The sequence below is a fragment of the Megalops cyprinoides genome, chromosome 11 (assembly GCF_013368585.1).
Source record: "Megalops cyprinoides isolate fMegCyp1 chromosome 11, fMegCyp1.pri, whole genome shotgun sequence".
In the NCBI taxonomy this organism is placed as follows: domain Eukaryota; kingdom Metazoa; phylum Chordata; class Actinopteri; order Elopiformes; family Megalopidae; genus Megalops; species Megalops cyprinoides.
This window is the reverse complement of record NC_050593.1, coordinates 31,742,927-31,770,006: the sequence shown is the minus strand read 5'-3', so window position 1 is coordinate 31,770,006 and position 27,080 is coordinate 31,742,927. Positions and strand designations below refer to the sequence as shown.

Genomic DNA, 27,080 nt, shown 5'->3' with positions numbered 1-27,080 from the left:
GGACATCAAGCCGGCTGTATTTATGTGCAGATCCTGGGCGCGTTATGCTTGCAATTCCGGAACCTCTGGGCATTCCAGAACTGGCTGCAGCGGCAAATCCTTGAAGCAGAAAAGACTGAAACGGATCAGGATGGACTAACAGACCAACCAGACTTGTAAAAGTTTTAGTTTTATTTTCTAAGTAGACAACAAGAAAAACAAATACATGGATAAGTGGTCTTGATTTTGTATTTGAAAGGAGTGCAAAAAGAGGACACTGAAAAGGGTTGCTTTTTGGAAAAAAAAAAAGTTACAGAAAGCACATTAAAATATTTTAAAATGAAGGTGAGCGTTGTGTTCAGTTGCACATACATTTACAAATTCTATCACACTCCTGTTAGATTTATCCTGTTTTTATTTTTCTCTATGCAATGCAGATAGACTCAGTTGTGTTATACGTGTCAGGACAGCAGAATAAGCTAGAAGTATCAGTCCCTTATGTTACTGCAGATCAATCAATATTCAAAGATGTGTTATATATGTATACTAGAAAAGGTTATTTCAAAGAGATCTGGCTGTAGAGAAAGAAAAACTGAAGGTGACTTCATTTTTGCTCAATTTTTTTTTCTTTAAATGAATTTGAGGGTGAAGGAAAGACCAGTACCGTTACATTTCTCACTACTTAATTCAATACAGTCAAAGGTTTCAGGATTTAAGTAATAACAAAAACACTTGATGCTAAATTAAATCAGATTTTACAGCAGTAGTAAGTTTTAACAAAATGTCAAATAGCGTTGCCCCAACTTTGAGAGTGTAATTCTCATTCACTAATGTATGCATCTATTGTAGTTAAGAGCTGAGATGCCACGTTCAGCACCTGTGTTTCATCCTGAGAGTTGAACTGGGTGTTGGGAATGCCCGGAGGTGTGTGGTAGTTTGGGTACTGGGTCTTCTTGGCGTCGACACCTAGTTGTTTCAACCTGTTCACCATGTCGGGTAGCGTGCTCATCTTTGGCCTGCAGTGTGACAGTTGCCATGCAAGGCTGGAAATAGAGCAGTCAGTAGAATGTTTTCCAGTGCTCTTGTATTTTGCTCCTATCAGGGCCTTCTCTACAGCTTGGTGCACTTTGAAGAGGCACCACTCTGGGGACTTGCCTCCCGTGTCATTGTGGGCTGCGGTGAGGTCACACTTTGCCTGTCTGTACCAGCGCTTAGCTTCCTCTGGGTTTGATGTTGGTCGTGTACCTCCATGGTGGGCGTTGCCTCCATGGAATTCCCAGAAGTCATAATTCCTTGAAGAATGCCTTTGGTGAAAGTTCTCCCGTCCTCTCCGATGCCGAGAGGCTTCCTGATCCCATTGTTTGAAAAAGTCGCTGAAGCCAGAGCTCCTTGGAGAGGATCTTTCACTAGCCCCAGAACCATGGCGACTAGGCTTCCCCATTTTCAACTCCTCAACCCTCTGCTGCAAGTATTTGCAGGCCTCGGTGGCGAGGTCGACACAGTCTGGATTTTTGTCTGGATGCCACCTCAGGTAGAGGCGTCTGATGCCTTTTCGCCTCTCCTCTTTCGGCAGCATCCATATCTCCGTCAGGCACTTGTCTATTTCTGCTTTGATCTCTTCCAGGGATTGTGGTTGGAGTTTGGCAGGTGGTGGGGCAGACTGTGCTGCTGCCTGTGATGGAACAATCTCCTTGCAGTAGTTCCCAGCAGAAGAGGAAGGTCTCTGTACTCTTTTGAACTGATACAGATCAAGAACGCTTACCTCGGTGACCTCATCTATCCCGATTTTTATTTTGTATTTCCGAGAAGACAGCCTTCCCTGGTTTAAAGATTCATTCACCTCTTCAACAACAATTGCAAAGCAATATTCATTGCAAGTTGGCTTTCTGAAGCCAACATATTCTCCTTTTTCAAAGTTGTTAAGAAAGTTCATGTCAAGGGTGTCAATCCACTCGTCAGGAATAATACTCCCAGGGTCCGGGAAGTGACAGTGTCCATCTTCTGCACTGTTTCGTATTCCATTTCTTTCAAGCATCTTCTGTACGTCCTCCATGCTCTCGCACACCAGCAGTTTCTGGAGGACAAAGAGTGAATCTGTTTCAAGAGCATTTTTGAGGAGGACATTGATCTCGTTGGCTAGACTTGGGAGGACCTCATACATCACTTTTGGTGTCTGGTCATCACTGTGTTTTAGATAGAACGTGCACCTCTCTTGTTCCCTCTTCACATAAACCTGTGTTTCAGCTGTTGTGTTATCCAGTGGCTGCTGATTGAGAAACAGAACCGTTTCAAGGTTCTCGCAACAGATGATCTTAATTCTGCGGAAAGAATTCTGACACATGTTCTCAGCCTCGTTTTGGGATACTGTGCCGCTGCACTGTTGTCTTACCAGGCAGACTAGGCCATAGAGAAAATGGCTAGAAGACAAAGTGCCTTCAAACTGACTACGGAAGTGACAGTATTCCCTATATTCACACCACTGCAGACTGGATTCCACCAGCTTCTCAGTTATAACTTCAGATAGCAGTTTGGGACGAACATTGTGGGGCAGCAACTGTATCAGTTTCTGTTGTTTATAGCAATCCCTGTCAAGATAGTAATTGTTTAGTTTATCAAGAAGTTTCAGTTTGTTTTGTACGGAGTCCTCACATCTAGTAACCTGGAAGGAAGTGTCATTGAAATACAGTGAGGTCGATTCATACAATCTACCATCCCTTGCTGGTAGGTAAAGGGGCTCAGGGACCTCAGCCGGCTTTTGTCTTGATGTCTTTTCAATCAAATTAAAAAGTTGCTTGACAGTGTGTTTACAAGTTTTTAACTGATTTGGGTTCAACCTTTGCTTGTCAATAGTGTCCTGGTAAATAGCTTGGAGAACAGAGATGTATTGTTTTGTAGAAGGTGTTTCTTCAACACCTATCTTCTTAAAAAAATCTTCATATATCGCCAATTCAGAAGGCACTTTGAATAAATAGGGCCTGAACTTTACATGATCATCCAGCGTTAAAACTGTTTGTTTGGGTGTTACAAGTTTAGCATTGTTTTCAACCAACACCAGAGGAAGGTCCATCAGTGGACAGGCATCAAAATCCATAGACTGGAGAAAGCCATAAGAATGACGGAAAACTTCCCGTCTGGTTTGAATCATCTCTTCATTCTCACATGGTGCTTGGCAGATATTCATCAGGTTTTCAGTTACATGTTGAGGGTTAGGCTTCTCAAGAGCTCCAGCTTCCTTCATTACATTTATTTGACTCATTGTGCAGCTTTCTGATGGCAATATTGGTAATGAGGTCCAGATCAAAAATTGGTGTTGTGGATCTCTCTGTATCAAAGAGCCTTTGATTGCCACAAGTTGCCTCTGTGCTGCAAAAGGTTGGTGGTATTCACACAGGTTTTGTGCAACCTGCAGTGGAAAGATAAATTTTATGGAAGATATTGTGTTCAGAAACTCTGGGGTGTCTCTATTTAAAACAGTCCCAAACAAAGCATCTGATTTCTGTTTCAGCTCCTTGAGGGAAATATTCCCTTTGGCATCAGATGCAACCTGGTGTGCGAACTGAATCAATTCTTCTTCCAACACAGTGTGCTTCAACCCAAGTTCCTTCAGCAGTTGTTTTGCATCAGTCTTGTTGGGTCTTCCATTACCATGTTCAATGATGTCCCAAAACTGTGCTGGAACAAACCTCTCTTTTGGGAGCATGATTTGGTACAGATAAACATTTTCATCATAGTAGTATGAGGCTACCTGAAGAACACCATGGACATCCCGAACAAACCTGACATTTTTCAGCGTGTTAACAATTTTATCATTGTACTGCTGATAGCGTGCATTATGTTGTATTTCAAACAGCATCCGGACTGAATTCAGAACTTGGTCATTGTTGAGCCTATGTAAGGCGGGCAGAATGAATTTTACATAGTACTCCAGATCATCCAAGATGACAATGTCCATCTTTTTTGCCAGGGTCTCATTCACAGCACTGTGTCTGAGGAAAATGGTCTCCTTGTCAATTGTGTACAAATCAGGAAAGCTTTGCATTAAATCTGTTTTCAAGATGAACACTTTTTTGACTTTGTCAACCCTTTGCCGGTTCCCTTGTATGGTTTCAAACAGTGGCAGTGACTTGAGCTTGCTTTGTTGTTTCTGAGTATTTTGGGCAGAACATATTACTGATTGCAAAGCCCATAAAAGAGCATCCATTTCATAATCAGAAAGCTTGTCAAACTGACAGTGCTGCGACACATAGAGTTGATCTAGAACAGCTCTGCTGTCAGTTGCATCGAGTAGTTCATGAGTGAGATGTGGCGAAAGCTCTCTGAAATCTCTGAAGAACGTTGTGTTCAATGTCATGAATCCAAGTTTAAGGAGGATTTTTGGTACTTCTGCCTCTGAAAAGGAGATCACACTGCACAGTGTCCCCGGTGTTTTCAGAAAACATTTGCCACCTTGATTTTGACAGATGACAGGAACAATAGGAGAGTCTGAAAATAGATCCTTTATGTCGACAAAGGCCTTGTTGTTTTCCCTATCTTTCTTTGTAGCTGATTTAACCTGATCACAAAAAAACTTCCAAAGTTGTTTTAACCATGTAATGAATGCCTCTTCTGGAGATGGCAGCATAGAATTTCGATCACAATTTTGAAGGAACCCCTCAAGTATTGGTTTCAGATATCTTTCTGAGTCACGGATGGTCATTTTTTTCAGAAAGTGACCGTCTTCAAGAACTTCAATATGCTCACAATTGACTCTGTAATCTGCAAAGTCATCTGCGTGCCCTTGAAATAGTTCACAAAACTTTGAAAATAGCCTTGGAGAGTCAGCATTAAATACCCTCAGAATCTGGTCACAAGTAAGAAGAAGAGGCAGTCCACTCACCAAGATGGATTCATTCTCATTTGTTTTCTTCAAACAGTAATCCAGAAGCTGTTTACATCTACCTTTGCTTTTGATCAAAGTCTGACTAACTGGCAGGGGCAAACTATTTTCAGTTTTCGTTGGATCATTCAGTAGCTTTCTCCTCAGGTAGTTTCCTACTGTCAGGGGACTGACTGTCCTCACTTCAACACCTGCATGCATAAAACTGGTGAAGATGTCCATACTGCAAGAGAATGGAACTAGGTTCATACCAACATCCTCTAAGGTTTGATGCAAGCTGTCATTGTACTCACTGGTGAAATGAGGTGCATCAGTTGGCTCTTTATTTGTGACACTAGACCAGCTTATGGTGTATTGTGTTCTTTTGAAATAGGAAATCTGATGAATTGAACTGTGAAAAACGGGAATCAGATGAAGATTTCTCTCATTGATTGACTTAAACATTGCATTTATTGTTCCGTGCCACTCTGGGCCAATGGAGTCTGAAATTTTAGGGAAAAAATGCAGATAAGCAGAATCCAAGTGTTGCCCAAGAGACAGTAATGAAGAATGACTGTCCTTCTTAACCGTGTCATGGACATAATTTAGTAGATCTGCATACAAGGGAGCAATGACATTCAGTTTCAGGGATTCATTCCACTCCATCTTCAAGCTCTTACCATCTTCTTTCCAGAGGTCCCTTCTGGAGGAGTCTACCTCAAAATTTCCATTTACATGCACTGGAAGTCCTGTATGGCCTGGTAAAGGCAGGGAACAGAACATCCTCCCAGTCAATTTAGAATTCAAACAAGCTGCTACAGCAGCCTGAGGAACTCTCGTGTCAGATCTATCAGTCATCATATCAGGGTTTTCACTGAGAGCGCCAAACTGCTCTGCTATGATCCATTGAGTTAGCTTTTTTGGAGATGATGAAATGTCCATTTCATAGATGGCTTGCACTGGTTCAGCTGGCCCTCTTGAACGTAAGGACTTCTGAACATGGTTTTGAAAACCATCTTTTTTCTTAAAGTTTTTTTCAGATAACTTTATCTCTGTTGAGAATGTAGTTCTCAGTTTGTTTGTGTGTGGACATATTTCATGGAACTGTATTTTTTGAATGTACCTCAAAAAGAGAATCAATCCTTCGGGATCTTTAGAAAGCTCAGAAGAGAGTTCTTCGATATCCTGAGGGGTAACAATGTCCTTTGATATTTCTGAGATTTTAGCCATTCCTTCTGTCCTGAGTGGCAGTCTGAGCATGGTCCCTACCTTGAGTGAGAAATCTTCTGGAAGGAATGTATTGTACAAATCAGGGAATGAGTCCTTAAATTCCTTTTCCAGTGAATACATACACCCTGGTGATTGCTTTGTTCCAGCTTCTACATAGTTTAGATTTGGGTCAGATATGCAGAGCCATCTATCTCCAGTTACAAATGCAGGGCAGTCAGTCAGATGGTAAACAGAGTTAAACCCAAGTCCGTACTTTCCTGTTTTTCCAGGTGTGCCATGTTTTCCACCTTCCCCGAGCTGCTGAATTCCTTTCAGATCTGTATCTGAAAACAGCTTGTTGTTGTACACACACAACGATGGACCCTGCAATGGATTCCATTTCTCTCCAAAGGTTTTTTCTGTGTTGTGTGTCCTGGTGTCCCAAACAAAGTGAATCTCTGTCGCCTCTGCATCATCAGCATTTTGTATGAGCTCTTTCAGAATATCTTTCTTGGATGGATAAGCTGCAATGATGTTTTTAAGACGGACTGTCAGTTCCTCATGCTGTCCGAACTCTTTCACGAAGGGCGAAAATCCTTCAATCAGGTGATTTTGCAGAGCCCGGTGTCTTGTTGTTTTGACCCCGAAATGAAGTGCAATGATGCGAGGTATGAGGGCGTGGCACAAAACAACATCTGGCGAGACTGGCATCCAGGGACTGTCATTAAAATGGAGCTGGTGGGAAGGGTGTAAAACACCACTCTCATCTGGCAAAACACAGTCTTTTGGTTTTTCATCCTCAGGTTTATACAATCCCTTTGTAATTACAGTGAGACAGATGTTTAAATCACTGTGACAAAGTTTTTCATTTCTGTACTTATTACTAAATTCCTGTAGCACACCCACAAACTGCTCTGAGGTAAAATGCTTCTGTATGCCAACACATTTCCAAAGGTTTTTGAATTTGGAGAGGCCACTTGGAAGACCATACAGGTATGGCTTAGCTTCAAACTCCATCTTCTTTGCCACAGACCTCACATTCACAAACTTGTCCTCAATTAGGACAAAGGGAAATGACTGTGCTCGCTTAAAAATCAATTCAGCCACTGATGTAGTTTGTTCATTTGTCAATTTGTCCAAAAAACCATAGCATTCATAAGCAATTTTGGAGAGCATGCCTTCTTCAAAAGCTGAACAATGTTGCTGTGCTTCTTCTAGCTGCTGAAGGACTGTGTTAATGGGTGGGTTTTCAAGAACTCCTAATTTACTGAGGACTGAATCATAGTAAGGTGGTTGGAGAGTTGCTTGGTCTACTGTGAACTGTGTCATGTTAACCAAATACTGACACCGGTGACTGTAAAGGTCAGTAGGCTTTTTAAGCGTGACACTGGTACGTTTGCCTTGATCAGAAATCTGTGGTGGCCAGGCAGGAATGAAGGCTGTGCTTCTGATTGATTCCCAGTGAGGAGAACTTTCATCATGTAATGACTTGCTTGTGAGGTCCAGGATGCACCGAATGCGTTTGCATGCTTCCGACTTGTTTCTTTGCCAAATACGGGCAATAGTCCTGACTCTCTCTTTGATGTCCGCCAATGAGAGATGGTCACTTAGCATTCCCAGTTCTGTCAAACGTTGGATCCGTTTTGGAGAGCAGAAATCCCCTGCTGTTCCTTTAAGAAAACGGCACTCCTCTGGCTCATAGAGACAAGCCACTTTTCCTGAGGGGTTGACAAGTTTTCTAATGAACTGAAGCTGCTCACAACCCTCTGCAGGAATGCAAGCATACCTTTTCAATAGGCTATCGATTGCTTTATCATTCATGTCAATGGCATGCAGCACAAGAGAATTCCTGCTCTCAGGATCCATAGCACTCAGGTTCTGGAACACTACCTCCTGATAGAATGTAATCCAGTCAAATGTCCTTTCTTCTATTATGTCATTGAAACCGGTCTGCTTGAAACTATTTCTCACCCATTCTGGGAGAGGAACAGCAAGGTAGTGTTTTTCATGATTTGCCAGAAACTCTTTCATTGCAAGCTGTCCAACTTTCTTGTTCTGCTCTATATCTGGGTGTAAAAATCTGGCCTTGTCTATGGAGCACCAGTTTGTCCCATCACTGAAGAGTTCAAGACTCTTGCCCAGAAAATTATGAGCAATAGCAGAGTAAAAAGCAACAATGAGAGATTCAAAAGCTGTGCTCACTTTCTCTTTGTCAGGCCAGAATGTGTAGTAGGGGTAACCTTGGAGCTCTCCCTTTTCGGACATCTTTTTCAACACTGAGAGTGCGGAAATGTACGAAGTAGTAACGGCATCTTGAAGTAGAGCTTTGTTCCATTCATGTTTTTCTCCAGTTTCCCAAAGGCCCTTCCGGTTTGATGTCACAGAAAAGGATCCATTCACATGAACTGGAAGACCAGAATTAATTGGGAGCGGCAGGAAACAAAAAACTTGCCCAGGCATGCTGCTTTTCTCAGGTAGCCAATTTCCCCCTTCTGTGTTTTTCTGTAGAGGCACAGCAGTGCTTCCTATTGGCAAAGAGTTCATCTGTGTATTTTTCCTCTGGAGCATGTCAAAGGATTTTTTCATTCCAATGCATGAATGCACAAGCCAGTACTTGATACCGGCTTCATCCTTGTATGTCTTTGTCATTTCAATTATGCTTGCTTCCTGACAACCAATGACATTTTCCCAATTACTGTCAAATAACACTTTCACTCCATCATTCTTCATGGTTTTCAAAGGAATGTCATCTGGGACACGTACGGTGCTCACAACTTTTCTGGTGACTGTGAGGAGAGATTTCACTTCTTTATCCTGTGGAGGGGTGGAGGCACTTTCAGATAGGATCTCAAGAGACAGTTTGTCAACCTTCCTGAGAAACAGTAGAAGGATCTCTGCATTATTGGTCAAGTGTTGCTGAAATGCAATAATGTCCTCTTCATCATAAACCTTCTTGCTGATCTCAGAGTTTGTAGCTTCCTCTTGTGTCCGGAAGGGCAATTTAATGAGAGTTCCCTGGTAGAATTTCTGAACATTTTCCATTGACAAATCACAGTCAAATATTCCCTGGTATGGTTTGAATTGTCCTGGAAACCTACGAAAGAGTCGCTCTTGAAATAAGTCAAGTTTGATTCCAGGATTCGCTTTGCTTTGTATGTGTTTTTTCAGATGAGTCACGTTTGGATCGAGAATGAGGAGTTTCTTACCACTCAGGACAGATGGAATATCAGTCACATGATAGACTGCATTGAAACCAAGCCCAAACTTCCCTATTTTCTCTACCTTATTTTCTTTTGAGGCAGATCCAACTTTTACTATGTTTATCCAGTCTTCTTCCTTGAAGAGCTCATTATTGAATGCCCAAAGGCAGGGTCCGTGGCAGAGGGACATGTCTGCGTCTATAAGGGTATCAGGTGAGTCTTTGTGTTTTCTGAAATCCAACATGAACCTACACGTGCTTGCACCAGCATCTTCTGCGTTTTGAATTAACTCTTTGAAGAGATCCTTTTCCTCATTGTACTCTTTCAGTATGTTCTTGATCCTCAGAGTTATAGGTTCTGTTTGTCCACATTGCTCTATACCAACAAATTCTGGTCTGAGGATTCGAGTACTGAGGGAAGGAATTTTCAGCCATTTTGCAATTCCTTGAGTTATGTCCTCATGGACTACATGGAACACTTCCTGGTCTTCTCTTAGGTCTTCCAAACCTTCTCTCGTGATGTCACAAAACACTGTGGATGACAACGGCTGCAAGTTAAACTCTTTGTCTCCTGCCATAGCAGGCACTGGTAAGTCATCTTTTGTTTGTTTCTTTTCTTTGCACATCCAGTTGAGAATGGCAATTGCTACAGTCAATTCAAGCCGGGTTCCATGAGATGGACACCTTTCGTCAATTTTTTGCTTCATGTTATACAGTATTTCCTCAACCTCTTTCTCTGACACCGATGCTTTCACTCCAAACTCAGTTAGCATTCTTTTGTACACTAGGAATTCTTCTGGCACTTTCTCAATGTGGGAGCTGAGATCCAATCCGTGTGGATAGGCTAAAACGACATCGTGAGGAAACACAAAGTGGCTGTGAATCCAGAGCCAAGGTACAGTTTTCTTCTCTGCCGTGTCTCTGAAGTGAGCGATGTTATCTTGCATACATGCATAAGTGCTGTGCAGCTTTCTTTTGAAATCAACTTCAGTGTCTGGTTCGCACACTTCAGGTAAAGTTGCTCTCAGAGCAGATAGATTTTTGAACACTTTCTCAGCAGGAGGTAGACTTAGGAGGCCGAGCTTTTCACTGACTCTCTCGTTCAGTTGATTAGTGAGAGGCATCACATGACCCACAAGCTCACAGTACTTTGAATGCCGTATCTCTGCTGGCTTGAAGAGGCTTTTCTCTTGAGATTTTACCTCATGGTTGCCATTCACAGTATCTGGATTTTTACATGGAACCCACTGGGTGTGTACAAGATCCCAAAGCTGTTGTGCAGAAAATTTGGAAAGCACATTGGTATTATTCAACAGTCCAGTCAGTACATCTGCTTTTACAAAAGTCTTTTCTGAAGAATGAACATGTAGCTTTTCAATGTGCTTAGCAACATGAAGCACATCACCAGAAGAGATGTTCTGTTCCTCTGTCTGCAATCCAAGAGACTTCAAACTTTGCAGCATATATTTAGTCCTTGTGAAAGCTGGTGGAGGGAAGAAATCTGTTTCAAACAGAACTTTGAATATTTTGTTGTCAGGGTCAAAGAAACTTGAAGCTTTTTTGTATTCTCTTCCCTGCACGTTAATGAAACTGAGATCCTTACATTTTTTGTACAAGGTCTGGTCCTGGGAAAAGAGCACATTACCATGTTCTAATATCCACATCATTATTTTGTCAGTCTCTTCACTTTTGTACAGTCTCTTCTCAATACCATCGACTAGAAGAATGCCTGCCTTAGCTGAACTGAGGAGGTCAATGTTGAGCAATGTTAGCAGCCTACGGTCAGCTTCATTTGCACACTGTACAACTTCATCAGCCATGACGAGATCTGTGGGGATGGATGGGATGGAGTTAAGGACCACAGCCTGCTTTGACTTGACAGCAGCGTATTCTCCAGAGTAGCCTTTCAAAGACACCATTGGGTGGAAGAGGGGTAGCTCAGAAAGAAGGCATTTTTCAACATTGGTCAGGGAGCTCAAAGAAGAGAAGTAAGATTTCAGTGCTTCCTTCTCCATGGCTGAAGCAGACTCAATTCCACAGATGACCTGACGTTTTTCTATGTTCAGGAACAGTTGCAGAATGTTCCTTGGGGAGGGTGTTAGTACAAAGTTTTCAAGGTCTTGGTGCTTGAGAAATGTGTCCCTCTTTATGATAGTACCTCCAACCTTTTCAACAACTTTTGCTATCTCAGTTGGTAAGTTGTTCTGTTTGGTCTCCTGAAACACCAGAGTTGTCTTCTTCTGTATTCGTGCCAATGTCACAGAACTGACAGAATCTTGAAGAGGCTTAACTGGTATTAATGGCATGCCATCAAATTTGCTCAGCTCTCTCCAATGAATGTTGAGAAATTTCCAGAATTCTTTCAGCCACTGCATGGGAGGATGTTGACTGTTTCCTACCTTCCAGGTCACATGACCTTGTGTCGTTTGCCAGTCCATTGGAAGATTTTTTATGGCAAGTGCAGCCACGCTTGCAGCATCCATGTTAATTATTTTGTTGTATGTATCTGAAAATTTAAAGGGAAATTCTTTTAGCGCTTACATTTTATTGGTTAGAGGTATGAATCATGCAGATTCCAACGAAACATACTGATTTAGGCAGTCTCCAATGTATAATGCTGTCTTGGTCATGATGTGCAATGAAATGAGTGAGAAAACTATTTTTCTAAATCTTTACAGAACACATTCTTATCTTTTTCACCTGTGTGGATAAGTTCAGTTAACCTTTCACTGTCAAGAGCTGAGACACAATTGGATAAAAGGGTCATGTGGACATCATCGCTATTATAATTATTAAGTATTAATCAAACCAATCTGTATCGTTCAAGGTACTGTGTACATGTTTAAGTATACATGTATGTTCATGAGTTATGGCAACATACATGGAAGAGCCCACATTAAAAATAAATACGAGTAATTTATCCAATGTTCATATACAATATCATCACATGGAAAGTCTTACTTGTTGCTGCAAGTTGCCTCAGGTGGTAGACTGCATTCCTTTGGAGATCCCTGGGCAAAAATCGATGTTGCCACATTGGTAGCAGCTCTCTGCAGAAAGAGAATGAGTGGTCAATTGTAAAACTAATTTGGGCAATAATGGATGGACATAAGGGTTTCAAATTAAAAAATAAAAATAATTTGAGATATGAGCGATAAAAAAATTCAACATATTAAGGACAGATTTCACTTTCACATGGATGCACTCTGCTAAAAACCACACTCTTAACCCTGTCAGTGAGGGAAATTATAACAGATTTTCACATTAATACCTTTACAGAACTTACCGTGGGAACTGCTCGCTGTCAATCAGAGCCAGATTCTTGTCTTCATTTGTGAATGATTTGAATGTCCCATCACTAAGAGGCAGAAGCTGAAGACCCCAGAGTTCATGGTACTTTCCATCACTCAGTACATACTCCAGGAGAAAGAACTTGCCCTCCCTGGAGAGGTTGACAGTCGCACTTCTGCGGAGGACAGCCCGAACAAATGCTGGAGTTGCGCTTTTTAAGCCGGTGGGACTTTGCACAATGAGCTGGATGTCTCTTGATACATGGCTGGCAATGGAGACAAGGTTTTCACCCTGTGCTATCAATACATCTGTTACAGCATTCTTCATTTGAGGGTCCATTGTTTCATCTGGTAAAAACACAGCTTCTGACAGCTTCACCCATTTCTTTGCATCTCCAGCTTGACATAAGATGGCCTCGTTCAGATGGAGGAAATTCTGCAGCGTGTTGACAGCAACTCTCTGCCATCTCTCGTTGTGTTTCATCTGATCAATGTCTGGCCAAAGGCGGTACACCAAGGATGAAAGAAAGCTGGCGTTTCTGGACAAGTGAATGGCGTCAAGCATGATTATGTGATATGCATGGGGGAGAACGTCTTTCACAAGCAGCTCATTCCAGACAGCAGCTTCATCGTGCTTCTGGTCCTCTTCCTGCCATTTAATATGCCTCCGGTTGTCCGTTAGGCCGAAGCAGGCGTTAACATGAACTGGGAGCCCAGTCCTGTTCGTTTCATTATTTGGGAGGGGCAAAAAACAGCTCAGTCTTCCACTGGACACAGATGCTTTCTTATCTATGGGGAATGCTAGATCAACTTGGGGCCGAAAGCTTAGTTTCTTAGCCAGTGAGTCCAGGTCTGGTATCTGCCCTTCTTTCATACAGCATGTTGTTACGAGCCATTGGGCATTTGTCTTTCCTTGGTTTGGACAGTAGGAAGAAATGTTTTTAAAACATGTTGACCCTTCTGCAGTCACCTTATCTCTTGCATTAAAAGCTACGTTGACAATAGGGCGTGATGCAGAGAGTTTCAGTCTGTCAATGACTGAGCCATTTGAGCTAATGTGCTTCAAGGAGACTGAAGAAACATTTCTCAGGAAGAGAAGGCTTATGTCCGCATCTGCAATGAAGCTGTCAAAGAGCTCAAGCATCCTTTCAGAGTCGTACAGGTTATCGGAAATATCAGACGGGTCATTACGCAACGGAAAACGAAACACTGTCCCGCTGAAGATTCTGTCTTTACCAACGACATCTTTCCAAGTTTTGCCACTGACTTTTTGAAGTATGTCTCGAAATGGCTGGAATTGATCTTGCCGGCTCAATAGTGTTTCCCTGTCCTCATCGTCCTCAAGAGACCACTGGAAACCACCTTTCCGTTCTCCAAATATCTTCTCCTGGGGGTCCAGCATGCCAAGGTGTTTGCCACTGAATATGCATGGCAAATCTAGTAACAAAAATGTCAAGTATTTCAAGTACATCCCAAGAATATATACATATTGAAAATATCAAGTATATATACTGTATATATCAAGAAAATTTCAGTTAAAAACAAGTATCTGTTAGTCAATATTTACAGACACCTGTACCATATTAGTGAGGAACAGATGGTGAAGGCAGAGTAGGGTTTCTCTAATCATTGTGATTTATTTATTCATTATTACATTTTGATGAATGCAAAAGAGCTCCTCTGAACAGTACAGAGTGGAGCTGTTGGGCTTAACACTGCAATAAAATGGCAGTTGGAATAACAGATGAAATATAAGTCATTAGCCATCAGGTTACTCACCTGTGATGTGATAGACGGAGTTGAACCCAATCCCAAACCGTCCCACTTTGTTTGGATCGTTGCGCTTGACACTCCTTCCTGTGGCCTGTATGCCCCGCCAGTCATCCTCCGTGAACTCCGCATTGTTATAGGCGTACAGGGCAGCACCTGCTCAACGACAGACACATAAAGTAGATCAAAAAGCGGCTTTCATTCCTGACTCAAGGTGTTCAGGCCTCAGTAGCTCTCCACAGGTAGCTTACACTATCTGTGACAACACACCCAAACAGGACAATGGTGTCTGAGTGATGACATCGGTTATTTCTGATTAGATTATGTTTTATTCCCCCTATGCAGAGTCTTGCCCAGTCCTAGTCCTGGGAATTCACGGCATATTCTGCTCCTGTTTGATTGTAGTATTAACTGAACATCGCTCTGAAGTTGTCATTTTTTAGGGTTCTTTGCTATGAGAAAGAAATTTGTTGTTGTGATGTTGTGATGGTACAAAAAGGCACAAGTAATGATACACTAATCCTGCTGATCCTGTATCCTTTAATAAGGATTAAAATTCAACTCAATTGACTGCCACTAATGACATACTCAATAACTGTTCTATGGCCTAAACCAATTCAGTGAACAACTAAAGTGTCAACGAAAGCTGCCCCAAAAATGAAGGGGTATGTATGAACCCTTATTTCTCCTTATTTCTTCTCAAATGGTGTACATACCCTTATCAGACCTTCAAGAAAAACAGCTTTTGTCTAACTGGTAGTCAGCTGATAGTGTAATCAAACCTAATGAATTCACTGAAGTTGGAGCAAAAACCAGGATACACAGCGGGTAATCATGCGGAATAATATTTCTAAGGAACTGTCATATGAACCGCCATGTTCCATGCATTTTTGTTGTGATAACATAATCAGAAATACAAAAAAAAAAAGTATGAAACATATAAGCAGCCAAAGTGCAACGACAATACAAATAAATTGCATACATTTTACGAATTTTTCACTGATTAATTCATGAACAGTAAATATTTTAAATCTTCCTTAAAAATACAAAATTGGCATTGTATACAACATTATATTTTAGGGATGAAACTTTATACTTGCAAAATAGTCAAATTAGCCATGCATTCCAGAACAAAAATATCTGCCCTGTACAGGGAAGGTATTCTGAACAAATGTTATGTAAAATCAACAAAGTTCAACTGAACAAGGAAGTTTTATTAAAAATAAATATTATTTCTGCCCACCACTTATTTAATTTGGCTTCTTTCTTCTGAAAAGTTACGAAGGAAGAAGGCTTGCTGGGAAATGCTAATTTGTTTGGCCAATGACCTTGCTCCCTGTCATTCGTGATAACTTGCGTGGACGTTGTGACGTCAGTTTTTTTCTCAGCAGTTCAACCTTTTAGCAAGATGCAAGTGTTTTTCAGCAAATGGACGATAAGTGAGCAGCATAATGTTTAGCAAGCCCAAACAAAAAAGCGACGCTCAAAAGAGGAAGGAAAAAAGAGAACAGGATGAGTGTACTGCTAAACTGACAAAATCAGATGAGCGAGCGCTGCGTTTGGGGGCGAGGGGGGGCCAGAAAAAAATATTTTCACCCGGGGCCAATCACAGATGAACACACACAATAGGACATGCACAAAATGACTACCTACAGTAGCAGCCATAAGACCCTCGAACAGAATGGTGCCTATAGAGGTGTTTATGTACAACTTTGATGATGCAGTTTTGTAGAATGTCCAGACACCTAATCAAAGCTCTGTGCAGGTGCAAAGGAGAATATACTTAAAGAAACAAATCAAAATTCCAGTCACTAGACCTTTATCAGAGTAAAGATGGACCATTTGACAATGAGTGGAACAGAGGTACCTTGGTATTTTCCCAGATCTTCAGTCCAAAGGTTCTGGGTCCCGTACGTGGTCTCATCATAGATAAACACCACCTCTGAAGCACCTCCATCGTCTGCATTCTGTATCAGCTCCTGTTTCCAACACAGCAGAGTGACAGACACCTGATCTTTACCTGGGTGTGACTTTTAACAATCACAAGCATTGATTTGCCTTTGAAAGACCTTTACTAGGTAATGAAAGAACAATTAATAATTTTATACAATTTATACAAGTCATACAATGACTACCCTCATAACTATCCTGTCCCCGTACTGTCACTGTACCTACTGTATGCACTTTTGTAAGTCGCTTTGGATAAAAGCGTCTGCTAAATAAATAAATGTAAATGTAAATGTAACTAGTATCTAGGGGACAGGGGTGGTGAAATGTACCTTAAGTATTTGGCCTCCATCAGGATACCTGCGCAGAATATCTTTGAGGTAGTCGATAAAGGGTGGAGATGTGGCACCAAAGTCATTTCTAAATTGAAAAAAAAGTTACATGGCATTACATTGTGTTAAATATTGATATAATTCAAAACAGATATTCCAAAAAAGGTATTGACATAATTACTGATAGGCAATGAGTGCTTTTCTACAGCAATGACGACTTTCTAGCCAATGTCAATTTCAGAAAATTAGTATGCTGTTTCCTAGAATATACAGAAGATACAGAAACACTCCACTCCTGTACAACACATATACTGTAAACCTCTAAAAAGTTCCAGAAGGGTCTCCTCAATTCCAGACAATGTAAACCTGGTGCAGGATTACACTGATTTTAATTGCTATCTTACTGTGCAGTCATTATGATTTTTTCCAATGCAATATTGTGTTGACACGATGATAAGGGCTTGCAACTAAAAACAAATTACAACTTCTAGTCTAGTGCTCGCTCATGTTTCCCAGCCGTATATCAGGAGATTACAGACCACATAAATCTCCCTGAGAGCATTGTGTGTGCCATTCAGCAATGAGTGCTTGACACTCAAGCTTTGGGAACCACCATCCATTGGTGAACAAGTAGCCACCACCATTTTGAAAAAAAATGTTATGCATTCTGTTGCCTTGCACAGTGTTAGTAGTATTAAAATGCCAGTTAATGCATTTTTATTCAACTTTAACATATACTGAAATAGTGTCCTCTATTTACACATCAGTTTAAACAGACAGTTACCCAAGAAACCCTGACATGACTGGAAAAGTGCTCTTTAGAATTAAGGCACTGATTGTCCTTGTGTCACTATATCGCAAAAAGGGTAATTGGCCAAATGTGAGATTTAGTGAATGTTTAATTGGGGTCCAGGCAGGACCGGCGCATGCACTTCTGCCGCTCTAGGCAAAAAACAATTATGCCGCCCCTCTATTTGCAACATACCATACCAGCAACAACACACAAAGGCCAATATGCCATATGTATGTCGGTGGTGGACTTGAAGGTGCGTCATCCTTGCTAACACTCCCGGGATCAATATACTTTAACAACGAATCCCTCTGTTTTTGGAGTGCTTGCTCCTTCAATAGTCTCCTCTTTTTATATTCGCAGGCAGATAATTTCGGTTGTTTATACATGCTGCTTTCCTTATCCTCAGTCATGGCTCATGAGAGCTGGGGGCGGGAAGCGGCTGCGTGATTGACATTCCTCAGCAATTCATATATTTTTTTTAATAGTTGGCACCTGGTTGGCCCACATTTTGCCGCCCTTGCCAAACTGCCCTAGGCAATTGCCTAGTTCGCCTATATCAGGGGTGTCCAAACCTCTCCTGGAGGGCCACTTGTCCTGCATGTTTTAGATCTCTCCCCTCTCCAACACAGCTGATTCAAATGATCAACTCGTTATGAACTCCTGAAGCTGCTGAATGACAAACTCATCATTTGAATCAGCTGTGTTGGAGCAGGGAGCAATCTAAAACATGCATAACAAGTGGCCCTCCAGGAGAGGTTTGGACACCCCTGGCCTATATGGACGCGCCGGCATTGGGTCCAGGAAATCCCCTCCAAATTACTAGCTGTTTTTCAGCAAAAGAGTAAATGAAGCTGGAAGTGACTTTCCCCACCCTAAGAGACTTTTAATTTGAAAACCCGCAGCCTACTCTTTATCTGAACACAGGAAACACGTTGGAATGCCTGAAAGAAATAATTTCAGAAACATTAAAATTAATTCCCGGTATAATACACCGTATTTGATCATACGGAGGCGGTTCATTCACTTACCGTTTCTTCTTTTGATTTGCGTAAGAACTCATTCTTCCATCAAAAGGCAATCCTGATGTATGAGACTAAAATTAGGATTCAGCAGCACATGGCTAAATAAAAGACTAATCAAAATAGGTTATGCTTAATTATTAAACATTATATTTGGTTTATTTAACTTTTCAAGTGCACCTACGAATCAATTGCACTACACTAAATCAAATCAATAAACAACAGAAAGGAAAAAGTACCAGTAACAGCTGTAATAATAATAACCTAATCATAATAATACCTCATGGTTCAGCTTCTCCGAGTTCCCGACTTGAATTCGGTTGTTGGTCCCATCATACCAACCACCTGCCGTAAAATAAAGGTTAGTCTCTTTAGTGAGCATTTTATGTAGTGGCAATTGCGCCCCGCCCCCCCCCCCCCCCCCCCCGTATGAATACCGATGGTTATTAAGTTTCGATTTACTGAAGATTAGTACTTTTCCATTAGAAGAGAGGATGCATCTTGCGGTTCCGAGGCGTGACTTTGCAGTTGCCTTGCTGTGTCATACATGAAAATCTGACCAAAACGTTAATTAGCCACTTTCAAGTCTTTAAATTGCTAACAACGTTTATATGCATCACTTTCAAAAATCTGAAGGCTTTGTTTTAATTATGGCTCAGAATTCTTAGGCTTGCGAATAACCGAATGGATTTTGTATTCATTTGCTTCAAGACCGAAGTTTGTGTAAAACCTAAAAAAAAGTAATTAATCGGAAATCACTTGTTTTGTTAAAAAAAAAAAAAAAGAAAAACAAAAGAAAGCATGGTAAGGCAATCAGGCCATTTGAAAACAGTGACTGAATCACATTAGACGATGAATCGACAAATTTTGCTCCGTCCCGTATTTCCAGTTTCGACTTCTCTCGTTTCCGCGGATGAAACGAAACAAACACACTATCCCAAAAATGAAAAAAAGACAACTGAATATGACAAAGGGAGGCAGACTTTACACCGGGACATGAAAGAGGACATAAAAGGAATTCAGCGCATTTTCATATCTTTGAAAAGTAAATAACAAGGAGGAAGATAATATATAATGCCTTTAATGAGACTAACGTTTTGTGATGAAGATACTTAGGCCACTGTATCACCCGTCGTTCTTCTGCTATACAGGCGCACAATATTGGGGATGTCGTCATTATTGGAACTTAACAGACGCTCTTATCTAGAGCGACTTACATCGGCTACTAACTGGTTAATCATAATGTAGGCAACTGCAAATACTACATCGATGCATACATTGTGCTGATACATGCTTTACAGGCATTTAGCAGACGCTCTTGTGCCTTCTTGCTTTACCCTATATGTAGGTGAATATATCTGAAGTTAATGTTATCGCATCACGTCGTTACTTGGAAGGGATTCTGAGTACTGTTGTGCAGTTTGCAAATGAACGAATGTTTTGAACGAATCATTTCGCTTTACTGTATGTCCTGGTTCACCACTCTAAAAGATTCGTTCACTTGACTTCCCAGTCAGGCAACCACACCAATATGCTTTGAGCAACTACTGCATCAGCCTGTAAAAATAAAAAAAAAATTGTAATAAACAAAATGACTGTGATTGTAGAGAAAGTTACACTGGGCCGTGCTATTGTTCAGGCAGCGTACAAGAACTTGTAGACACATTGAGCGTAAACGCCCCCAATCACTGAATGAATCAGTACATAGTGCAGTGATTCTGTAGCCTACTCTGTACTGATTCGTTCAGTGATGCACGTTACAGTACCTGCAGTTCGCCCAGTCACTACTCATTCGTTCAGCTCTTCCAGCACGCTCAGTCATTCAGCTCTTTCTGTGCGCTTCCTTCTCCGACCACAGGGTGCCTCCATCTGTAGTCATACTGTGCAGTTGAATACAAAGCCTACAACATTTTTCCATTACGGAAAAATCCTGTACTGAAGACTGCAGAATTCAATAAAAGCCAATAAAAACCTAGTGGCATAATGCTTTAAATTTATTCTGCAAATATGTAAAACCTTTTCATATTCTTTCTGAAGCTGGCCTGTTCACTGAGCAGCTAAAATCAAAATTGTAACAATAACAGTCATTATAAACATAACTGTAATGATGTGTTATAGTATAAATATGTACTAGAATGAAAGTATGTAGGAAAACCAATTGAAATAGTAACAATTAAAAGCAGACTGTATGGCAATCACAATATACCTACAGGAAAATCTAGGCTGACCACATTTCAGTCTGGCATCAGTAAGACAGATGGACATCTCCTGGAGTCGTGAGAGCCGGATAGCCTGAAAAACCAACAGGAGCATCATCAGCAGCAGGGTGTGAATGTTACTCTGTCAGTAACCCGCACAAGCATCTGTTCTTTCTGTGACATGCCTCACATGTGCATACATATACATGTCTGTTCATGTAAACTGTGCAGTGGGGTGAGGGAGTTGAACTGAGATATGATTAGCTTGGCAATGGGAAGATGTGGATCCGTAGTTAAGGGAAAGAGTCGTGCTTTTGCACTAACCTTATGGGGTGATTTGTGTTCCTCTGCAAGGCACCACACACACATGCATGTATGTGTAGTTTTGTGATTTATTTTGAATTCTGTGTTCTAGTGACTGATGTATCGTAGTGTACTTGGCTTCTGTTGCCTAGTCAGGTTGCTTGAATGCCTGGTCTGTGAGTGTTGTTAGCCTGGTCTGACACTGTTGCTCATTTAAATTGAATGGATGCATTTATGTTCTATTGTGCTGGAATTCGATCTGGATAAGAGTGTCTGCTAAATGCATGTTATATAATGTAATATAATGTAATGCATGTGCACACACACGCCTGCCTGCATGTATGCTGACACGCACACACATGAGTGTACACTGCCATGCGCACACACACACACACACACACACACACACACACACGCACACACACCCATTTCTTCCTAAAGGCACAATTGCACCGAGGCACATGTGGCTGGGTCTGTTTGACTGGGCAGAGCTGATGAGCAGGTTTCCCAGAATTCTTTTCCGTGATTGTATTCGTTTAGCCTCATTCAGCCACTAAGACCAGGTACAGGTAAGAGACACTCCTGATTTCGTATTAATTGGTTTGTCCATCTCTGTACCTTTCTTCCTGTGTCTTCATCCTTCTCTATCCCTAGCTGTTGGTCTTTCTCTCCCTCTGTCTAGCTTCCTCCCTGACTGTCTGTCCCTTTCCCCGGCTGCCTGCTGACTAAAGAACTCCAGGTCTTGTATCTACAATATTGTTACTGACGTGAGGTGGCTTAGACTCAGGACTTTGTGCACAGGACCTGGCTTGCTGTTAATTTGGTGTTAGTAAGTTCCAGTGCTGGTGTTGCTTAGATGTATTGATAGAATAGTTTTACTGTATTCCACACTCACCTGTAATGAGTGACACGTGTATCTGTCTGGAGGTAATTCTCATCTATTTCACTTGTGCAGACTTGTTTGGGCTTGGCTGCTCTTTATGTAATGAATGCTTCGTTTAAAAATGCGCTTTTGTGCGGGCTGATGATTAATCTTTCAACGGGTCAACCCTTAGTAAGTACACCCTGGGAAGTATTGTTGCAGTTTTAGATGAAGCAGCAACCAGTTAAAGAGGGTTTTTGTTGTTACATGGCTTTGGATCTCACCTGTCCACCACTGTCATGTAATTGGAGGTGCACTTTTTACTAGGCGTAGCACCATCTACTCTAATGTGTTGTGGAGGTGAGATATATTGTGTAACTTAAAATAAAAATAAAATGCAACAGTGGTGAAAGTTAGAAACCCCTTAACATAAGGTGATTATTTCAATTTATTTGATTTAGAGCAATGTATCATCCAAAGATATGTATGTGTTGGGAATTTACATGATAATTATTTATATGTCGAAATAGATTTACTTTTATAATTCTCAGATGAAATAACTCTTATAAGTACATGAAACAATAACCCCAGTTTGAAGGAATAAGAAGTTTTTAAACTGGGTTTGCTGAAGTAAAAATATTAATAATGGCAATCAGGTAGCTATCACAATGGGAAGTTGAACTGTCTGTGGGAAACCTGAAAAGCGTTGCTCTGAAAGCTTTTGCATGTCTTCCAGCACGCTGGATGAAAGATGAAGGCCATGCTGAACGCCTTAAGCTTCTTCCTGGTCTGTCTGGGGGCCTACTACATCGGCCTTGTGCTCCAGGCCCCCAGAGAGGAGCAGTCCGTGGTGAAGCACAGTGAGAACTCCTACAGCAGCCCACAGGAGACCCATATTCCCGAACCAGAGGAAGAGCCGCCTGAAGAGGAAGAAGAAGAAGAAGAAGAAGAAGAAGAAGAAGTTGAGAACAACACTCCAGAACCAGCAAGCGAAGTGTTCCAGGAGGAGCAAGAAGAGGAGGTCCAACAGCCAAACCCCATGGCCAGAGGTTTTTTTTTTCTTTAAAATAAGACATAAAACATGACACCTGTTTTGTACCTGGTGGTAATAGCAGCTTGGCTACTGATAGGACCATAACAGCTGTTATAAAACCGCTGTTGAATGTCTGACATTAATGTTAGTTATCGCAGCAGTATATACATGTACACGGTACCAGCCCTATAGATGTTTCTTCTTGCTCAGGTTTGTGGTAAATTGCATTTCAAGAAAGGTTCAAGCTTTGATGCAATTCATGTACCAGACACTAGGTGGGGCATGAATTCACAACTGCTTTTAACATTATTTACAAGACTCCTTTTGAGGTCACGTGAACATTTTCAATAATATCTGACGAGCTTACATTGACATGTGCATGAATTTAATTGAAAATCAATTTAAATGCGTTAAAGAAAAGGTCCCAAGGGAGTTAAAGGCATAATCAATGCCCACAAATACTTACATATGAACAAAAATAGAATGCGGTATTGAGTGAATATTTGTATGCCTCTCTATACTATACAAACAAAAAATAATCTTTGCAGTAACATGTTCTGAGCAATCATTATTACTGGACCAAGCCATGTGTATTCTGTCACAGACAGAACAAAAACCACAACACTCACCATGCTGTGGATGGACTTACATTACAGTTTCTTGGCAAAGGAACTTACATAGCAAACAGTTTTGTCATGCTATGGGCCATTGTCCATTTACACAGCTGGATATTTACTGCCCAAGGATACACCAGAGGTTCCCTGTGGAATACTGAATCAGCAACCTTTTGGTTACAATCCTGGTTTCATCCCACTAAACCACAGCTGTGTGCTTCCCTGGCTGTCTTGCAAGAAAGGCACGCTGACAGTATCTGCAGCAAATTGGACAAAATTGTGGCTGTGCTTAACTGATTTTTTCCAGTGTCTTGTAAAATTTTGTCTAGTTGCACAGTGTAAATGGTGGCTTTTGCTCTTCCATCAGAGTGGGGTGAAGACATTGACTGGGTCCAGACATACCAGGATGCCCTAAACATGGCTCGATCCAGGTGTGAGATGTCCGTGTGCACATGTCTTATCTAGGCCTCTTACCTACAGTTACATTTATATTTATTCATTTGGCAGATGCTTTTATCCAAAGTGACTCACAAGTGAAGCAGAATACAAAACAAGCAAAAAGCCATGTAAGGACTCAACAACATTAGAAGTGCTGCGTGACCAGGTTTCAATAGTTGGCCAGAAAATGTATAAGCTAGCTTGTCGAGACATGAGTGCATTAAACCATGATAGGAAATAAGGAAAGGTAGTGTTTCAGGTTGTGTTTCAGTATTTCAGTGTTTCTTACCATATGGGCTCTATTCATTTCAGTGGATGGAAGAGATACACATTCATATCCTCCAGTTCTTCCTGACTGAGCTCTCTCTCTCTGCATTACAGACAGAAACCTCTCATGGTCATCCACCATCTCGATGAGTGTCCTCTCAGCCAGGGTAGGGAAGGCCCTCATCTCCTTTTTTTTCCCAGGGCCACTGAGAAATACAGTGATTTGCTGTGATTTGCTGTGAATGAATGATGTACCGTAAAAAGCTATTTTTATCTTTTTGTAAGTAACATTTCTACCATCAGTGTAATCTTATGTGGCCCTGAAGCAATTGAGAGCATGGAACTCTTCCTCGATGTTGATTCCTGTTCCGTTCTGGCAGGTCTGAAAGCTGCGTTCTCTGCCCATGAGGAGATCCAGAGGATGGCGAAGGAGGACTTCATTATGTTCAATGTAGTGGTGAGTCCCCCTGCGTGCGTGTGCATGGAATGGCCTGCTCGGTCTGGCCAGCTGTGGACGGATGTGTCAGGCCCCTTCATGACCCCTCCTCACTGCTGTGCATTACTATGCTCATCTCAGTGGCAATGTACCCTAGTGGTAAGGAACTGAGCTCATAACTGCAAGGTTGCAGGTTTGATTCCCAGCTGTATCACTGCTGCTGTGCCCTTGGGCAAGGTTTGTAATCCAAAATTGCCTCAGTAAATATCCAGCTGTATAAATGTGTAATGTACAATTGTAGCCTATGTAATTTGATCTGCATAAGAGCATGTAATGTAATGCAATCTGTAATGTAATGCAATCTCCTGTTTACTTACTTCCTCTACATCTCACTGCAGCATGAGACAGGAGACCGCAACCTTGCCCCTGACGGCTACTATGTGCCAAGGATCATTTTTATTGGTAAGGCACTTTGACCTTATTCCTTGACTTGTAAGAGCCCCTCAATAACAAACAAATTGACAATTAACATTAAGATCTGAAGGGGGAGAAATAGCTGTCTGTCAATACCTATTCACATTGTGATTTGCTTCAAAGTTACCACATCCTTTCAGTTAGCATGTTGCTGGACGTTATTGTAACGTTCCTGGGATGTTGTTGTGACTGTTGATCACCACAGTGCCTACAGTAAATGGTGGCTTTTTACCTTCCAGACCCGTCACTGCTGATCAGGATGGACATCACTGGAAAGAGCGAGACACATAAATACACCTACACACACACCGACGTGGAGCTGTGTAAGTACTGCTTCATACAGTGTAAGCAGCATTATGGCTGACAGGTAACAGGTCAAAATATGTGGCGCAACAAGGTAGGAGTGATCAATGCCAATTTACTGCTGATACTGTGTGCAAAATGAAGGTCAAGACAAAGGATGATAGTTAAGCATTTGAACAGAATAAGTGCATGTCCACTATCAATTTCAAGCTGCCACAGTGGAGAGTGGCAGAGTGGAGACGTTCTCTTAGTTGTGGAACTCAGACCGTCTAGTTGGTTTTAATTTTAATCACCATTCTTGCTCAGCCATTGGTTTCGGCATGAGCAGGGCCTTTTGAATGCGATAATCCCATGAGAAAACACTTAAACACAACAAACAAACTCTTCAGACGAGCCATTGTGTGACAGCACAGTGACGTCCCGCTCCTGACATGCCTGATGCTGCAGGGTGTGTGATGGAGCGGATAGACCTGTTCGACATCATTCGTCCCTGCAGCTGAATTTTTCTGCAGACTTTTTTTTATTTGCTTTGTCTAACGCATGGTTGGGGCATGCGTTTCCTTTCCCTCTCTACAGTGATGGAAAACATGAAGAAGGCAAGGATTCCACACAACTCCATGCCGTAGATTCCCCCCACCGGGCTCGTCAGCATTAGTAGCATCTGCAGGGAATTCAGGGGGGGGGATTATCTCTCTGGTTTTGTCAACACGCAATAAATAAAAATGTAAAACAGATTTCGGTACTCTTTTCAGTGTTCTTTTGTTGAACGGTAAGCAAGGTTTTCACAAACCACCTTGGAGAACACAAGCAGTCCAATCACACTGGTGCACTTTCATGTGTGGCCAGAATCCTGGCATTTTAAGCCTTGTATACAGGAAGTATGGAACAGGAAACAATACAGGCAGCCTCGGTGTCATGGTGATCCATGAAAATCTGTGTCTACAACATTTATTGAAATGCCACCAATAATTGCTTTACGGCAAAATACCTGCAATGCAATGGCGAGGAGGCTGGTGGAGAAATATAAGAGTGAGAGAAAGAACTGGCAAAAGCAGAGAAGGAGAAGGAAAAAATATGAAAAGATGATGTCTGTATGCATCAGAGGCCTTCGGTTTTGTCTGACGTGTTGTCTTTCTCATGTCAGTTTTTGTCATTTTTGTTCAGCCAACCTGTTAGGGTCACCTGAAGAAAAGTAATTTGGGAAAGTAATTTTAGCCTATGAATTATGCGTGCTATCTTGCTGACCATGTAAATAAAAAAAAAAAAATAAATAAAAAAAAAAAACGTTTTTCATCTTGCATTTCTCTTTATCATTTCTTTCCCATCATGCAGTGCATGTCATAATACTGAATATTAATAATAAGTGTACTTCATGTGTGAGTATATCTAAACTGATAAATATTTATTCTGTATTAATATCTTATGCATATTTGCATCAGTATCATATTTGTCTAGGCTTTTTGGGAAACATTATTTCTATCCAATATACAGGAATACAAGCCTGCTTATAGCATTGTGTGTCTGGGAAAATATAATTCAATTCCTGTCTTGTTCCTCCCAGCATTTTGTAATTTATTGTGTTATACGAGCAGGGACTGCCTGTACTAACCAATATGTATTTTTTTTCTCTGACCAAAGGAGAGCATTGCATGAAGCTGTACGGAACGTCTTAATATTTAATAACATCTATACAGAAATTATGCAGAAATAAAAGCTGTCTAAAATAAAATAAAAATAAAAATAGATGTTATTAATATTT

At 41.3% G+C, this 27,080-nt stretch overlaps 2 protein-coding genes across 2 annotated transcripts; one reads left to right on the top strand and one right to left on the bottom strand.

The window, feature by feature from the left end:
- Positions 1–799: 799 nt before the first annotated feature.
- On the bottom strand, positions 800–18,434 carry LOC118785386 (sacsin-like). The gene is made up of 7 exons (XM_036540002.1): positions 18,403–18,434; positions 16,582–16,669; positions 16,170–16,281; positions 14,312–14,458; positions 12,529–13,969; positions 12,204–12,292; positions 800–11,748 (listed from the first exon to the last, which is right to left on the bottom strand). Exons 1-7 carry the CDS (start codon positions 18,432–18,434, stop codon positions 800–802), a joined length of 12,858 nt encoding a protein of 4,285 aa, XP_036395895.1.
- Positions 18,435–22,693: 4,259 nt separating this feature from the next.
- LOC118786300 (anterior gradient protein 3-like) lies at positions 22,694–26,481 on the top strand. The gene is made up of 7 exons (XM_036541436.1): positions 22,694–22,805; positions 23,771–23,834; positions 24,223–24,275; positions 24,489–24,565; positions 24,943–25,006; positions 25,258–25,341; positions 25,898–26,481. Exons 1-7 carry the CDS (start codon positions 22,796–22,798, stop codon positions 25,945–25,947), a joined length of 402 nt encoding a protein of 133 aa, XP_036397329.1. The 5' UTR covers positions 22,694–22,795; the 3' UTR covers positions 25,948–26,481.
- Positions 26,482–27,080: the final 599 nt, after the last annotated feature.

Bases quoted from the DNA above. Each gene is read 5' to 3' on its own strand.
- LOC118785386 (XM_036540002.1), bottom strand. From the start codon at position 18,434: ATGAGTTCTTACGCAAATCAAAAGAAGAAACG. The intron at 16,670-18,402 runs GTAAGTGAATGA...TTTTCAATTTAG, and splicing joins GCAAATCAAAAGAAGAAACG to AAATGACTTTGGTGCCACAT. The intron at 16,282-16,581 runs GTACATTTCACC...TGTTGGAAACAG, and splicing joins ATGGAGGCCAAATACTTAAG to GAGCTGATACAGAATGCAGA.
- LOC118786300 (XM_036541436.1), top strand. The intron at 25,007-25,257 runs GTAAGGCACTTT...TTTACCTTCCAG, and splicing joins GCCAAGGATCATTTTTATTG to ACCCGTCACTGCTGATCAGG. The intron at 25,342-25,897 runs GTAAGTACTGCT...CCCTCTCTACAG, and splicing joins ACACACCGACGTGGAGCTGT to TGATGGAAAACATGAAGAAG.